This window comes from Scyliorhinus torazame, chromosome 10 (assembly GCF_047496885.1).
Source record: "Scyliorhinus torazame isolate Kashiwa2021f chromosome 10, sScyTor2.1, whole genome shotgun sequence".
Classification (NCBI taxonomy): domain Eukaryota; kingdom Metazoa; phylum Chordata; class Chondrichthyes; order Carcharhiniformes; family Scyliorhinidae; genus Scyliorhinus; species Scyliorhinus torazame.
The window spans coordinates 98,084,543-98,102,003 of record NC_092716.1 but is presented as its reverse complement, the minus strand read 5'-3'; the positions used below and the strand labels follow the sequence as shown (position 1 = coordinate 98,102,003).

The following is a 17,461-nucleotide window of genomic DNA, read 5'->3' as shown; positions in this document are numbered from 1 at the left end:
TTAGGTGAATTGGACACTCTGAATTCTCCCTCTGTGAACCCGAACAGGTGCCGGAATGTGGTGACTAGGGGATTTTCACAGTAACTTCATTGCAATGTTATTGTAAGCCTACTTGTGACAATGAAGAGTTTTTGAAAAAAGGAGGCCCACTATCCAGCAAACTTAGGACAAGACCAAAACACATATGTGTGGTTAGCCGGTGTAAGTGAGCAGCACTCATACTTGTTCTCCACGTCTTGAAAGAATCCACTCATCCTTGCCTTTGTCCAATGCATGCTTTGTTGCATTTTGAACTGAACCAAACTTAGTCTTGCACAGGATTAAGTGGAGTTCACTCTGTTAAGGGCTTTTCTCCAAACCTCCTCAGTTAGCACAGAGCCAAGTTCCTCCACCCATTTTGCACATACTCTATCCAAAGGGGCAGGATCTGAAGATAAAATGAGGTTGTACAGATTAGAAATTGATCCTCTCTTCTGCTGTGCCAAGGCCAATACCTTTTCCAGCAGGGAAGAAGGAGGGGCCAGGGGGGAGGGAAGTAAAGAACTTAGTGAGAAATCCCAAATTTGAAAAATGAGGTTGGAACCAGTCAGATTGTATCTGCCTGTGAGTTTTTCGAGGCTGTTAAAGCCTCTATCCAGAAATAAGTGCCCAAAGTGAACCAGTCCTCCCGTTCTCAAGGACCTGAATGATGGGTCCAAGCTCGAGGACCCTGAGGGATGGTTGTCCCATATCGGGGCAAGTGAGGACAGTGAGGGAAGATTGAAGTGCTGCCAAAACTGCTTCTAAATCCTGAGTGAGGAAATCACAGTGTTCGAGGAAAGACCTACTGGGGCAAAGGGCAGCGGTGCGGTAATTATGGCGTGTAGGGAGGAGGCCTCGGCACAAAACCATGTCTCCAACCTACTCCAGTTCGACTTTGGGTCACTTAGCTATTGTAGGATTTTCTGTATGTTGGCAGCCCAGTAATAAAATCGGAGATTCGGGAGGGCTACACCTCCCAATCCTCTGTCTCTCTGAACCAGAGTGCTGTGGACTTTTGGACTCTCCTGCCCAGACAAACGCCTATATTAATTTGTTAACCGTAGTAAAAAATGTTTTGGGTTAAAAAAATGAAATAAAAATAAAAAACCTTGGTAGTAATTCATCTTGATATTTGGATCCTTCCCACCAGTCAAAGGGAGATTATTCCACCTCTGTGGGTCCATTTTAGCCTTCACAATGAGGCTTGAGAAGTTGAGAAGTTCAGTTTGTGGAGTAAGGCCGAGTCATGGGCCACGCAGATCCCCAGATATCAGAAACTAGAGGGTAAGAGGCAAAACGGCAGCGAGCCAAGCTGAGCCCCTCTGGCTGTCGGGTTCACTGGAAAACATTCAGATAACCCACATTTAATTTATAACCTGAAAATGCGCCAAATTCCGTGAGTGTCTTCATGACGTTTTCTATTGAGGAGATTGGATCCGTAATATATAAAAGTAGATCATCTGCGTATAGCGAGACTCGGTACTCCTCTCCCTCCCTCCCAGTGTATTCCCCGCCACCCCTCCAATGACCTCCTTGCTGTTGCCAGAGGTTCAATGGCCATCGCAAAGAACAATGGGGAAAGGGGGTAGCCCTGTCTACTGCCCCGGCCGAGCGGAAAGTATTCCGAGGAATAATGGGTGGGATTCTCCATTGGCTGACGGCGAAATCACAAAACACGATTGGGCAGAGAATCAGTTCCAATGCCAAAATCACGGCGGGCGTCGATTTGCCGCCAAATCGCTTTTCTCCATCACCTCGACAGCAGCGTCAATGCGGTCCGGAATGCACGTACAGCATACACCGTTTGGCATGACCCCGTATTCTCAGGGGCTTCCGTGATTCTCCGCCTCTGATGGGCGAGTTCCCGATGGCGCGGTTCACTTATGCTTTTAAGTGCGGCACGGTAGCATTGTGGATAGCACAATTGCTTCACAGCTCCAGGGTGCCAGGTTCGATTCCGGCTTGGGTCACTGTCTGTGCGGAGTCTGCACATCCGCCCCGTGTGTACGTGGGTTTCCTCCGGGTGCTCCGGTTTCCTCCCACAGCCCAAAGATGTGCGGGTTAGGTGGATTGGCCATGCTAAATTGCCCTTAGTGTCCAAAAATGCCCTTAGTGTTGGGTGGGGTTACTGGGTTGTGGGGATAGGGTGGAGGTGTTGATCTTGGGTAGGGTGCTCTTTCCAGGAGCCGGTGCAGACTCGATGGGCCGAATGGCCTCCTTCTGCACTGTAAATTCTATGATTCTATGATAATCTATGAAATATCGTGAAACCGGCGTCGTGGCTGATGATGGAGTGAGAGAGAGGAGGTAGGACACAGACAGACGCAACCGTGAGCTGCCTGCTGGTCATTGGCTGGGCTGGCTGGGGTGAGAGGGGGCACTGCCAGGGCCTAAGAAGAGAGGGTTGACTGGGGAACAGACCGTTTGGCCGGGGTGACCCCCCATGGGACTACGGCGGTGCCCAGGCGTGGACCGCCATTACCATCACCTGCAAAGCTGCCACCTTGCTGCACATCACACTGACCACCCACCTTGGCCCCTGGTTCATGCATGAGCGTGAAGCGGCCCATTCAATGGCAACATCCACTGTAGCCCCTACGGGGGTGACGGCGGGGTCCGCGGATCATACCACTGGCAAGGGCAGCACCAGCCAAGGGTACCCCTGATAGCAGGGACTGGCCTCAGGACCAGAGTCCCCACAATGCCGGGATCAGAAGGGGCCTGGGGTGTGGAGATGTGGGGGGGGGGGGGACATGCGGGGCCGGAGCCCGCAGTGCCAACTGGGGCCATCATGTAGCCCGTTAGACCTGGTTGGGCATGGGGGTACGCACCTTGCTAGCTGTGGTAGTCACCACTGTTGTATTATATTGTATATACTGCACTGCATACGAGGGTATTACGGTAAGGCCCCTGTACTACAGGTACGGGGGTAGATCCCTGCCTGCTGGCTCCGCCCAGTAGGCTGAGTATAAATGTGAGTGCTCTCCGAACTGCAGCCATTTCGGCAGCAGCTATAGGAGACCACACATCTCTGTGTAATAAAGCCTCGATTACTCTCTACACTCGTCACGTCATAATTGATAGCGCATCAATTTATTGCACAGAGATTTTACAAAGATGGATCTCCGCATCAAGCCAGATCGCCTGAAGCTGCATCCTCAAGCAGACAACACCAAAAAGGACTTTGCACATTGGCTAGCTTGCTTTGAAGTATACATCGGATCAGCGACAGACCCAATCCCAGAAGCACAGAAGCTCCAGATTCTGTACACACGGCTGAACTCCGATGTCTTTCCCCTCATCCAGGACGCGCCGACCTACGCAGAGGCCATGGCGCTACTGAAGGAGAACTACACTCAGCAGACAAACAAGATCTACGCCAGGCACCTCCTGTCCACGCGGCACCAACTTCCCGGTGAGTCTGTGGAAGATTTCTGGAGTGCCCTGCTCGCCCTGGTGAGAGACTGTGATTGCCAGGCCGTTTCGGCCACAGAACATTCTAACCTGCTAATGACATTACGGGCATAGGGTCGGCCTACATCCGCCAGCGCCTCTTAGAAGGGGCTACGCTTGACCTCGCGGCGACCAAGAAACTAGCGCTCTCGCTCACAGTCGCCTCACGCAACGTACAGGCGTATGCCCCCGACCACCCCTCCTGGACATCGGGGACCCCGCCAGCGGCCACCCCATCGTGGACCCCATCAGCGACCGCCCCCAGCCAACCCCACGCATGCGCCGCGCAGCAGCCAACCAACCCCGGGGGACCCAAGTGCTGCAGACAGACAAAACACCCCCGGCAGCATTGCTCGGCGCGGAGCGCGCTCTGCAAGGCCTGTGGCAAGAAAGGACATTTTGCTGCAGTGTGCCAGGCCCGCTCAATCGCCGCTATTGTCCCTGCACCCCCCGCATGCTGCCAGTGGGCACCGCCATCTTCCTCGCCTCAGACCACGTGCGGCCTGTGGGCACCACCATCTTGCTTAACTCACAACCAATGGTGGAGCCACCTTGCCTGCCCCAGGACACGTGCGGCCCGAGAACGCTGCCACCTTGCCTGCTTCAGGACACGTGCGGCCCGTGGGCACCACCATCTTCCCCGCCTCAGGACCCCTGCCCATCGGGCACCTCATCGGGCCACTCATCGCCTGCAACCGCCGATGACCAGCCGCGTCTCGCCTCCGTCACGATCGACCAGTCCCGACCACACAAACTCGCGATCGCGTCGACAAAGGTGAAGGTCGACGGGCATGAGATATCCTGCCTTCTGGACTCCGGGAGCACTGAGAGCTTCATCCACCCCGATACGGTAAGGCGCTGCTCCCTCGTGGTACACCCTGCTAACCAAAGAATCTCCCTGGCCTCCGGATCCCACTACGTGGCGATTCGGGGGTACTGCATTGCCACCCAGGGCGTAGAGTTCACGGCTTCTGGCTCTACGTCCTCCCCAACCTCTGCGCTGCCTTGCTACTCAGCCTGGACTTCCAGTGCAACTTCCAGAGCCTAACCCTGAAATTTGGCGGGCCCCTGCCACCCCTTACTGTATGTGGCCTCATGACCCTTAAGGTCAACCCGCCTTCTCTGTTTGCAAACCTCACCCCGGATTGTAAACCCGTCGCCACCAGGAGCAGACGGTACAGCGCCCAGGACAAGACCTTCATCAGGTCTGAGGTCCAGCGGCTGCTGCGGGAAGGTATCATCGAGGCCAGCAACAGCCCCTGGAGAGCCCAAGTGGTAGTGGTGAAAACTGGGGAGAAAAACAGGATGGTCGTTGACTACAGTCAGACCATCAATCGGCACACGCAGCTCGACGCGTACCCCCTCCCACGCATATCTGATATGGTCAATCAGATTGCGCAGTATCGAGTCCTCTCTACAGTGGACCTGAAATCTGCCTACCACCAGCTCCCCATTCGCAAGGCGGACCGCCCGTACACCGCGTTTGAAGCGGACGGCCGCCTTTACCATTTCCTGAGGGTTCCCTTCAGCGTCACTAACGGGGTCTCGGCCTTCCAACGGGAGATGGAGCGAATGGTTGACCGGTACGGACTGCGGGCCACTTTCCCGTACCTGGACAACGTCACCATCTGCGGCCACGACCAGCAGGACCACGACGCTAACCTTTCCAAATTCCTCCACACCGCCAAACTCCTCAACCTAACCGACAACAAGGAGAAGTGTGTGTTCAGCACAAACCGCTTAGCCATCCTCGGCTATGTGGTTCAAAACGGAGTTCTAGGGCCCGACCCCGATCGCATGCGCCCCCTCATGGATCCCCCCCTTCCCCACTGCCCCAAGGCCCTCAAACGATGCCTGGGGTTCTTTTCGTACTACGCCCAGTGGGTCCCTAACTATGCGGACAAGGCCCGCCCAATCATCCACTCCACCGCTTTCCCACTGACGGCTGAGGCTCACCAGGCCTTCAACCGTATCAAGGCCGACATCGCCAAGGCCACGATGCACACGGTCGACGAGATGCTCCACTTCCAAGTCGAGAGCGATGCATCAGACGTCGCTCTGGCCGCCACCCTCAACCAGGCAGGCAGACCCGTGGCATTCTTTTCCCGCACCCTCCGTGCCTCTGAAATTTGGCACTCCTCCGTCGAAAAGGAGGCCCAAGGTATCGTTGAAGCTGTGCGACACTGGAGGCATTATCTGGCCGGCAGGAGATTCACTCTCCTCACTGACCAACGGTCGGTTACCTTCATGTTTAACAACACACAGCGGGGTAAGATCAAAAATGATAAGATCTTGCAGTGGAGGATCGAGCTCTCCACCTTTAATTACGAGATTTTGTATCGCCCCGGTAAGCTCAACGAGCCCCCCGATGCCCTGTCCCGAGGTACATGTGCCAGCGCACAAGTGAACCGACTCCGGACCCTGCACGACGATCTCTGTCACCCAGGGGTCATCCGCTTTTATCACGTCATTAAGGCCCGCAATCTGCCCTACTCCATCGAGGAATTCAGGGCTGTCACCAGAGACTGCCAGGTCTGCGCAGAGTGTAAACCGCACTTCTACCAGACCGTGCGCGCCTGGTGAAGGCCTCCCGCCCCTTTGAACGCCTCAGCGTGGACTTCAAAGGGCCCCTCCCCTCCACCGACCGCAACACGTATTTTCTCAATGTGGTCGACGAATATTCCAGATTCCCCTTCGCCATCCCATGCCCCGATATGACGTCTGCCACCGTCATCAAAGCCCTCAACGCCATCTTCGCTCTGTTCGCTTGCCCCGCCTACGTCCACAGCAACCGGGGATCCTCATTTATGAGCGATGAGCTGCGCCAGTACCTGCTCAACAGGGGCATTGCCTCGAGCAGGACGACCAGCTACAACTCCCGGGGAATCGGGCAGGTGGAGAGGGAGAATGGGACGGTCTGGAAGGCCGTCCAGCTGGCCCTACGGTCCAGAAATCTCCCGGCCCCCCGCTGTCAGGAGGTCCTCCCCGACGCACTTCACTCCATTCGGTCGCTCCTGTGCACGGCAACTAACAAAACCCTCCATGAACGTCTCTTTGCCTTCCCCAGGAAGTCTACCTCTGGGGTTTCGCTCCCAACGTGGCTGGCAGCTCCAGGACCCGTTCTCCTCCGCGAGCATGTGCGGCTCCACAGGGCGGACCCGTTGGTTGAGAGGGTACAGCTACTCCACGCAAACCCGCAGTACGCCTACATAGCGTACCCCGACAGCAGCCAAGACAAAGTCTCCCTCAGGGACCTGGCACCAGCTGGGTCCCCCCCCCTTCTCCCAGCAGACCCCACCACAGCCCCCACTCCAGGACAATCCGTCCTCCCCTTGGTCCCACCCGGGGATGAAGAGGATGTTGACACGCTCCCGGAGTCACCGACGCCCGAGCCGACGCCTGACTCGCCACCAGCACTGTGGTGCTCTCAACGATGGATCAAGGCGCCCGATCGTCTAAATTTGTAACCTTCTCTGAAATTTTAATGACAACCTGTATGTAAATAGTTTTCCACCATCCCCTCTGGACTCATTTTTAACAGGGGGTGAATGTGGTCATCACCACTGTTGTGTTATATTGTACATATGGGTATTATGGTAGGCCCCTGTACTACAGGTACGGGGATAGATCCCTGCTTGCTGGCTCCGCCCAACAGGCGGAGTATAAATGTGTGTGCTCTCCGAACTGCAGCCATTTTGGCAGCAGCTGTAGGAGACCGCACATCTCTGTGTAATAAAGCCTCAATTACTCTCTACTCTCATCTCGTCGTAATTGATAGTGCATCACTAGCATGCTGGCCTTTCACCCCGTGCAGACCATCAGCTGCGCATCATGCATGTGTGCACCAGATACCCGGGCAGTGTGGCACACTCGGCGATACCAAACATGTTTGAGGCGGCCCCCCCCCCCACAGCTGGGGGTGTTGGCTCCTGAGTGACAGGGGTTGTCCGCTGCAGTCTTGGCTGGTGCCATCTATCTGGAGGCCACAGGCTGCCACAGAGACCCACTACAATGAAGCCCATGCAGCGACCAGGGGAGAGTTCAAGTGGTGTTTCGGCTTCCTGAAGATACAGTTCAGGTGCCTGGACTGCTCTGGAGGGGCAGTATGATACTGAGAGGGTCGCCCGCATCGTGGCTGCCTGCTGCGTTCTCCACAACATCGTGAAGCAGAGGGGCGATGTGCTGGAGGAGCAGGAGGAATGCCAGGCCTCGCCCAAAGTGAAAGATTCGGGGGAGGCCGAGAATGGGCAGAACATGGGACCCAGGCAGGCAAGGGTGGCCGCATGAAGTGTGGGCCAGGGCCAATATGCATGGGACACTCTGATCGCCTCCAGGTTCACCAACTAGGTGGGGGGGGCACGGACACCGCATCCTACTCCCACCACCCCCTCCGGCCCCTCCCCCCCGGCCTTCCCCCCTGGCCTCCCCCCCCCCCCCCACTGCAACCCCCTCTGTGTTACATACCTGCCGCACTACAGGGTGGAGGCCCTGGGTTGAAAGTAACAGTGGGTCTGGTCCATTGGATGGCAGATGATGATAACCGGTCTGCAATGAACTCTCGTGCTAGACATCATATGACAACGTCTGACTCCTGCCCATGGTAGCACTGCATGCGAGCTGGCCATTCCATCACATGGTGGCATCGGATCCCTGGGGTGATGGTGATGGGAACAGTCGGAGGGGGGGGGAGTGGTGGGGAGCCCGGGCCACCCACAATATCCGCCCATCCTCCCCCTCCCCCACGCACCCCGTCTCTGACCGGACCAGACCAGCCTACCCCTCACACCCATCTGACAGAGCACCGAGGCAGGTTGTAACAGTGTTAACAGGTGTTTAATGTGACAACGTATACACAGATTTGTGCCCTAGCCCCTATAACTAAACTGTGCCCTACACCCGTGCCAACTTAACTGGTGTCTAACTTTCTGGCCTTACGGGCCCTTACACTACGCCTAGGTGGATTCCCAGGTGGTACAGCAGGAGTGGAGGCGGCCTGCTGTGATTCCTGCCCTGTGACCTGGGTCCCCATTGGTGGGCATCTTCTGGGGTGGTACTGAAGAGGAAGGCATCGGTAACGTGGCTGACAGGCCAGAAAGCATCTGGCCATGCAGCAAGAAGCATCATGGTAGAAAATTTAAAAAGCTGCTCACATAAGGAAGACCAGCAGGAAAACCGGTCTTCCAAACGCATCACGTCAAAAGGCCAAACAAGCTGATAGTACACAAAAGACCTGCCAGAAAACCTGTCTTCCAGAAGCTAAAGCGACATCGACCAACTGCTAAAAGTTCAGAAGACCGAAGGGACGATATCGTCGTGAATGTCCCATAAACTGTGTACCAGGGACACGTTCATCAGGCATATCATGTTGTATGACGCACAGGTGCATCTGTATATATGACATGTGTAAAATGACAATGCAGATCACGTTTTGTAAAACACAGTTATAACTGAATACAAATGTTAAAAGTTCCAGAAGAAGGGGGATTTGGTGATATGCCTATGATATGCCTGTGCACAGTTCTGCATATAGTCAGTAATGCAACCTCCAACCAGCTAGTGGCGATAGAGATCCATCACGTGACTCAACACACCTGCCTTTTGGTAGTAAGACATACAAGAAGACAGTCGCACTTAGAGTAGGTCCAGGAGAATTCACTGAATTCATTTAGTAGCTATCATCTTTACTGTAGTTTCTCAGTTATCTTTTCCACGTGTTTATTAATACATCATCTTTATAGTTAAACAACTATATGTTCTGTGTACATCATTATAATGGTTACAACACAGAACTCAACATCTTGGTGGTATTCTAATGCCGCTGCTACCATTGTTCTTGCCGGTGGTGGAGGTTGGGCGTTTGGAGAAAGCTGTTGCAGGGACCTTGGTGAGTTGCTGCAGTGCATCATGTATACGGTACACACTGTTGCCACTGTGCACTAGTGGTGGAAGGAGTGAATGCTTAAATGATAGATAGGGTGCTGGTCAGGTAAGCTGTTTTGTCCTGGATGGTATCAAGCTTCTTGGATGGAGCAGCACTCACTCAGGCTTCATCGATCTCCATGGGGGAGAGGTTGTGCACTCTGTCAATCCCTTGAGCAATGTCATCCTGCTCCTGGTATGGCCACCCATGTGGGCAAAGTTCAGGGAGTGGGGGGCAATGCCAGACAAAGTGCGGTCCTGTAAGTCCTCAATGGCAGAACAGGTCAAAGAAGATTGTGTCTCAACAGCTGTGAAGGTGAAAGAAGGCTACAGCGGCAAGGTGGTCCCGTCAATGTGTTTGGACACAGCACCAAAATCTAATCTGTCAAGATCATGTGGACAATGACAGCGTCCCAAGCCGCCTCCATTAAAGAAAGTCACATGCTTCTACCAGGGTCTTTTATGATGAAATCGAGGTGTAGCAGAGAAGGAAATAAAAAGAAGCAAATCCTGCACTCCGGATCCCACTACCCTGCCAGATGGCCTGCCCCATGTATCCAAAGGTCTGTGGATCAAAATTGGCCTGTTCAATCACGTGGGACTCTATTTTATGGGGTGACGGGTTGGATTGGGTTGGCTTTCTTGACCCCCACTCTCTCCCCATAAGGAAAGTTGGCTGGCAACCGACACTATGGAAATAAGCCCGCCTTATAGCCACATCACACTGGAGGTGGACTAAACTATCTAAGAGAAGGGCGTCCTCTCCTTAGTGGGAGAAGTCCCACCCTCGACATCTGCCAGCTGATTGGTTGGTAGTTTCAGGTTTCCTGGCAGCGCTAGAGCTCAGTGGTGGATGCTGCCAGGACTGCAAGAAGGTTTTGGAGGTCAGGCAGCGCTTAAGGAGGTAGGGCAAACCTTGAAGACATGGCCCCAATGTCCGTAGGGCATCCCCGAAATGCGGTTCACCCATTCCTTCCTGTCTTTTTCCATCTGGCCTGTCCACTCCACCCATCTGCCCACACCCACCTATTATGACGTGGGCCGCGCATTATCCTGCTCAATAGACTTGCCAACAAGCCTTATCAACCTTTAATTATTTATTTAAATATGGCGGGCAAAGGGCGGCACAGTGGCCCAGTAGTTAGCACTGCTGCTTCACGGAGCTGAGGACCGGGCTCGTCCCCGGCCTCGAGTCACTGTCTGTGAAGAGTTTGCACTTTTTCCGTGTGTCTGCGTAGATCTCACACCCACAACCCAAAGATGTACAGGGTAGGTTAATTGGCCACGCTAAATTGCCCCTTAATTGGAAAAAAATAATTGGGTACTTTAAAAAAACAAAAATTAAATAAATAAATATGGCAGGTTGGCTGCTGACTTTGGAGCCCTTCAGGTGGGCAGGAAGGTGATCAGCTAGCCACTTGATGTCACCCCTCCCATCCTGTCAGAAACACGCCAGCGGGCAGGCTGTGAAATCTAGCCCATGAAGACACAAGGCAAAATCAGTGACTGTGAGGAGGCATCATCCTCGAATCAAGGGACAGTGACAATGATGATGGCTCATCCAAGCAAGGGGAGAGTATTCTATCATACTCCTGACCGTTGCCTTGTAGATGACGGACAAGCTTTGGGGAGTCAGAAGATGAGTTACTCGCTGAAGAATACCCAGCCTTTGACCTGCTCTTGTAGCAACAATATGTTTCTTCCAGTCTGTCAGAATCCATTGTGTTTCAGAATGTTTAATCCCCTGTCACTGAACTCGCTGCCTTGTGTTTATTCTGAGTGCTTTGTGTTTGCTGTGAAGCCTTTAATACATGAAATATGTCTGTGTGACAGGTACTTTAATGGACCCAGAGGGACTATATGATGAAGACACCATCACACCAGATAATCTGCAGAAGTAAGTGTCCTGCCTTCACTCCCTTTCTTAAGGTTTTCTGTTTTGTAGATCACCTTTACTCAGTATAGGGGAAGGGCTAAGAGGAATCTTTGAAATTCAAGCTTCGTATGATCAATGTCTGTTTTACACTGCTGACAACATTGAAAGTGATACTACATTGTTTTCTGTACGGCCCACGCAGTCACCGTTTTATCAGTTCCTTAACTGACCACAGTAAATGATCACTGTATCAGTTCCAAAAATGACCACACTAACAGCGAACATTGTATCATTCTTTGTATGGGGCCACAATAACAGTGGCCATCCTGTGTCAGCTGCTGTACTGACCACAGTGAAGGACCTGGAGGGAAGCTTTTTGAAAAACATTTTATTGAAGACATTTAAAAAAAAATTTTAAATATATATTTATTAAAGTTTTTTAACACAATTTTTCTCCCTTACAAACAATAACCCCCCCCCCCCGTAACAAAAAAAAACGAGAAATCGCGCAGAGCAAGATATATACATGGCAAAATGATATATTTACACAGCTTTGTACACTGGCCCTCACCCGTATGTTTCCCCAACCCTTCATGTTATCTCTTGCTCATCCACCCTCCCAGGCAGTCCCCCCTTTCCCCCCCCCTCCCCCCCCCTCCCAGGACGCCCCCTCCACTCTCCCCCCCCCACAAGGTTGCTGCTGCTGACCGACCTTCCTCTAACGCTCCGCGAGATAGTCTAGGAACGGTTGACACCGCCTGTAAAACCCCTGCGCAGACCCTCTCAAGGCAAACTTAATCCTCTCCAACTTTATGAACCCAGCCATATCATTTATCCAGGCCTCCAGGCTGGGGGGCTTCGCCTCCTTCCACATTAGCAAGATCCTTCGCCGGGCTACTAGGGACGCAAAGGCCAGAATGCCGGCCTCTTTCGCCTCCTGCACTCCCGGTTCGTCCACTACTCCAAATATTGCTAGCCCCCAGCTTGGCTTGACCTGGACTTTCACCACCTGAGATATTGCTCCCGCCACTCCTCTCCAGAACCCCTCCAGTGCCGGGCATGACCAAAACACATGGACATGGTTCGCCGGACTCCCTGAGCACCTTCCACATCTGTCCTCTACCCCAAAGAACCTACTCAACCTCGCCCCCGTCAAGTGCGCTCTGTGGACCACCTTAAATTGTATCAGGCTGAGCCTGGCACATGAGGAGGAGGAATTAACCCTACCTAGGGCATCAGCCCACAGACCTTCCTCGATCTCCTCCCCCAGCTCCTCCTCCCATTTACCCTTCAACTCTTCTACCAGCGCTTCCCCCTCTTCTTTCAACTCCTGGTGTATTTCCGACACCTTGCCCTCCCCGACCCATACACCCGAGATCACCCTATCTTGAACTTCTTGTGCCAGGAGCAACGGGAATTCCCTCACCTGTCGCCTCACAAAAGCCCTCACCTGCATATATCTAAAGGCATTTCCCGGGGGTAACTCGAACTTCTCCTCCAGTGCCCCTAGGCTCACAAACGTCCCGTCGATGAACAGGTCCCCCATTCTTCCAATCCCCGCCCGATGCCAGCTCTGGAACCCCCCGTCCATCTTCCCCGGGACAAACCGGTGGTTACCCCTGATCGGGGACCACACCAAGGCTCCCATTGCACCCCTGTGCCGTCTCCACTGGCCCCAGATCCTCAGCGTTGCCGCCACCACCGGGCTCGTGGTATACTTTGTCGGCGAGAGCGGCAGCGGTGCCGTCACCAACGCCCCCAGGCTCGTTCCTTTACAGGGCGCCATCTCCATCCTCTTCCATGCCGCCCCCTCTCCCTCCATAACCCACTTGCGGATCATCGCCACATTTGCTGCCCAGTAGTAGCTCCCCAGGTTTGGCAGCGCCAACTCTCCTCGGTCCCTACTGCGTTCCAGGAACCCTCTCCTTACTCTCGGGGTCTTATTCGCCCACACAAACCCCATAATACTCCTGCCTACTCTCTTAAAAAAGGCCTTAGTGATCACGATGGGAAGGCACTGAAACACAAACAGAAACCTCGGAAGGACCACCATTTTGACCGACTGCACCCTACCCACCAGCGAGAGCGGTAACATGTCCCATCTTTTGAAATCCTCCTCCATTTGCTCCACCAACCTCGTCAGATTCAGTTTATGTTATTGAAGACATTTTGGCGCACAGTGGTTCACAGCGCTCTGGACCCGGGTTCGATCCCCGGCTTGGGTCACTGGCTGTGCGGAGTCTGCACGTTCTCCCTGTGTCTGCGTGGGTTTCCTCCGGGTGTTCTGGTTTCCTTCCACAAGTTCCAACAGAAGTTCTGTAAGGTAATTTGGACATTCTGAATTCTCCCTGTGTACCCGAACAGACGCCGGAGTGTGGCGACTAGGGGATTTTCACAGTAACTTCATTGCAGTGTTAATGTAAGCCTACTTGTGACACTAATAAAGATTATTATAATTTTAATATATACATATTCACAAACATACAAAAGCCAACCACAGCAACAGGTAATAAAACCCCTCCCTCCCAGCATCTTCCCCAACCACTGCCCCCACTCACCCCCATGCCACACCTGTACCCGCCTCCCTTTACCAGCCTATACCTCCCCCAAACAATAAAGTAAACTCCACCCCTCCCCCCCCACTGACGGCTCAATACTCCTTAAAGAAATTCATAAGCAACTTCTGCCTCAAGGTGAACCCCTCCTCCACCCCACGAATGACAAACTTAACTTATTCCAAATGCAGAAATTCTGCCAGATCACTCACGCATTTGAGGGCGGATGAAGGAGGCATCATGTAGGGGCCTTTGGCCACTCCGAATCCCACCAACCCAACGAAATCCACCCCCAGGCTATCAGGGAGGCAGAGGCCAAGACATCAGCCTCTCTCTCCACTTGAACTCCCGGATCCTCCGACACTCCAATTATCGCCACCTCTCGGCTCAGAACTATCTCTACCCCCAGATTCTTTGACATTACGTCCGAAAACCTTCCAGATCTCCCTCAACCTCCGACACGCCCAAAACATGTGCACATGGTTCGTAGGCCCTCCCGCACATTGCCCATACCTATCCTCCACCCCAGAAAAGAACCTAGTCATCCTGGACACTGTCATGTGGGCTCTATCCAACCAGCTTAAAAAATCTCGCACACCAAGAGGACACATTCACTCTCCGCAAGGCTTCGCTCCATACTTCGGCCCCCAATGCCGGCCCAACTCCTCCTCCCACTTGCTCCAAACCTCCTCCACGGGAGTCCCCTCCCTCTTAATCAGCTCCCCATACATACCTGCCACTCTACCCTCTCCAATGTCATCCTTGGACAATAACTTATCCTGCAGCACTGTGGTCGGCAGAGCCAGAAAAGACAACACTTCCTCCCTAACAAAGTCCCAGACCTGCAGATACCTGAACCTATTCCCCTTTGGTAGCTGATTCATCTCCTCAAGTTCCTCCAGGTGATACTCCAATTTAGAGTATCCGATTTGCTTTTCTCAATTAAGGGGCAATTTAGTGTGGCCAATCTACCACCATGCACATCTTTTGGGTTGTGGGGGTGAGACCCACGCAGAGACGGCGAGATTGTACAAACTCCACACGGACAGTGACGCAGGGCCGGGATTGAACCTGGGACCTTGGCACTGTGAGGCTGCAGTGCTAACTACTGTGCCACTGTGCCGCCCTTAATTGGAAAAAGAAAATTGATTACTTTAAATTTATTTTTTTTGAAGTTCCTCCAGGCCCTCAAACTTTTCTCCCACGAATAAATCCCTTAAGTGCTGGTTTAGGCTGGTTTAGCACACTGGGCTAAATCGCTGGCTTTTAAAGCAGACCAAGGCAGGCCAGCAGCACGGTTCAATTCCCGTACCAGCCTCCCCGAACAGGCGCCGGAATGTGCCGACTAGGGGCTTTTCACAGTAACTTTGTTTGACGCCTACTCGTGACAATAAGCGATTTTCATTTCATTCATTTCAAGTGCTCCATGCCCACCTGGCACCACTCCTGCAACCTCGCATCCAATTTCGCTGGCGCAAATCTATGATTGTCACAAATCGGCGCCCGCAGTGACATACTCTCCAATCCCAAGTGCTGCCTACACTGGTTGCAAACTCTCAATGCCAATACCATCACCGGGCTCATGGAAGACCGAGCCAGCGAAAACAGAAGGGGCACCAACAATAATGCCCGCAAGCTGGGGGCAGCAGGATGGGAAACACGGCACCTCCCTAACTTCCAGATACCTGAAACTATTCCTCTTTGGTAACTGGTACATCTCCTTGAGCTCTTCCAGGTCTGCAAACCTTTCGCCAAAAGTGTTGTCTACACTGGTTCCAAACCCTCAGTGCTGATATCGCCACCAGGCTCGCGGAGTACTGTGCCGGCGAGAATGGAAGGGGTCCCAGCAACAGTGCCCTCAAGCTGGTCCCCCTACATGATGCCTCCTCCATCCGCCCCCAAACTGACCTCTCCTTCACCGCCCATTTCCTAGCTATTACGACATTTGCTGCCCAGTAGTAATTCAACAGGCTCTGCAATGCCAGGTACCCCCCCCCCCCCCCCAACCCCCCCACCCCCCTCCCCACACCCTGTCGATCCCTCTCCAAGAATACCCTCCTCACCTTTGGAACCTTCCCTGCCCACACAAACCTCAAAATCAACTCAGTCACATTCCTAAAAAAGGACTTCGGAACAAACATCGGGAGGTTCTGTAATACGAACAAAAACTTAGGCAGCACCGTCATCTTCAAGGTCTCCACGCTCCCCACCAAAGACAATGGTGGCACATCCCACCTCTTGAAGTCTGCCATTATTCCCTCTGTGGTGATATGCATCACTGTATATACACAAGGGGTTAATGTAAATACACTACAACTAAGTAACCACTAGAGGGAGCACCAGAGACGTCATGACATGCAGACATACAGCCAATGGGTCATTACAAAAGGACACAACCAACGGGTAATCAGGACACCCAGAGGTGTCATTGCCACAAGGGGGCACTTCACAACCCATACAAAAGGACGGGGCACACATGCTCTGCCTCTTTCCATAAACAGACATCTAGAGACTATATCAGGGTTGATCAACAGCATCACACCCAGCACGTGGCTTAGAGCAGGCTGGTAAAGATAGATTGAGTTACTACAGTTAGATTAGCAGAGAGTCAAACTCAGTTAAGAACTGTGTTACTAGTTCAATAAACACGTTGAACTAATTTCATAGTCTGGAGCTTCCTTTGTCAAAGCATACATCAAGGAAGCAGCTCATTGTACACGAAGCAGCATAACACAACATGATACCAGGAGTACCTGTTCAATCTATTTAGTTCAACTCAGCAAGATCCGTGACAACCAGCAACCAAACCCATGTACGATGATCGAGATTCCGGTTCCTAATCCACTCAGGTACCACGGCAATCTCAGTGCCAACTGGCGTGCATTCAAGCAAAGATTTCAGCTTTACATGGAGGTATCCGACCTAACTGGCGTGGCCAATGCTGAGAAGATTGCTCTTTTACTCACCATTGCGGGTGAACATGCAACAGAGATCTTCTGCTCCTTTAAGTACTCCAAAGGGCAGGACAGAACGCGATTCCAGACAGTCCTGGACAAATTTGAAAGTTACTGCGAGGTAAACACAAAATAAATCGGTACAACTGGCGGCAATACTCACCACGAGGCAGAGGTAGGGTTGCAACAGAAGCAAACAGGAATTTTGATTGGCAGCCATCTTGCACGTATCCAGCCGGCCCAGTCTGCACATGCTCAGTTTCCTGGACGACGCAAACTGGCAAAACAGTGTTTTGGTTTATTTGTTGTTTTTTTTTAAATAATTTTTATTGAGGTTTTCACAAAATATTAACAACAAAATGAAAAAGGAACCCAATAGAATTAAATACAAAGCAAAATAAAACAACCCCCATGCCCCCCTCCCCCCTATACATAAATAATAAATTAACACCCCGAGTTAACACATAGCAAACACAGCAAATATATACACCCCCTCAGATCCCCCAGTGTAGACAAACAAAAATAAAATTGAACCCCCCCCTCCCTCCCGGGTTGCTGCTGCTGCTGACCATTATCTACTGTTCTGCCAGGAAGTCCAAGAACGGTTGCAACCGCCTGAAAAACCCTTGCACCGATCCCCTTAAGGCAAATTTCACCCTCTCCAATTTAATAAACCCCACCAT

At 52.6% G+C, this 17,461-nt stretch overlaps 1 protein-coding gene across 1 annotated transcript in view; it reads left to right on the top strand.

Moving 5' to 3' along the window:
• The window catches only part of smpd3 (sphingomyelin phosphodiesterase 3), a 565,394-nt gene that overhangs the window by 505,304 nt on the left and 42,629 nt on the right, over positions 1 to 17,461 (top strand). The window contains exon 7 of the mRNA XM_072518478.1: positions 11,227 to 11,290. Within this exon, the coding sequence (XP_072374579.1) occupies positions 11,227 to 11,290 (64 nt within the window). The remainder of the gene's footprint in view (positions 1 to 11,226; positions 11,291 to 17,461) is intronic.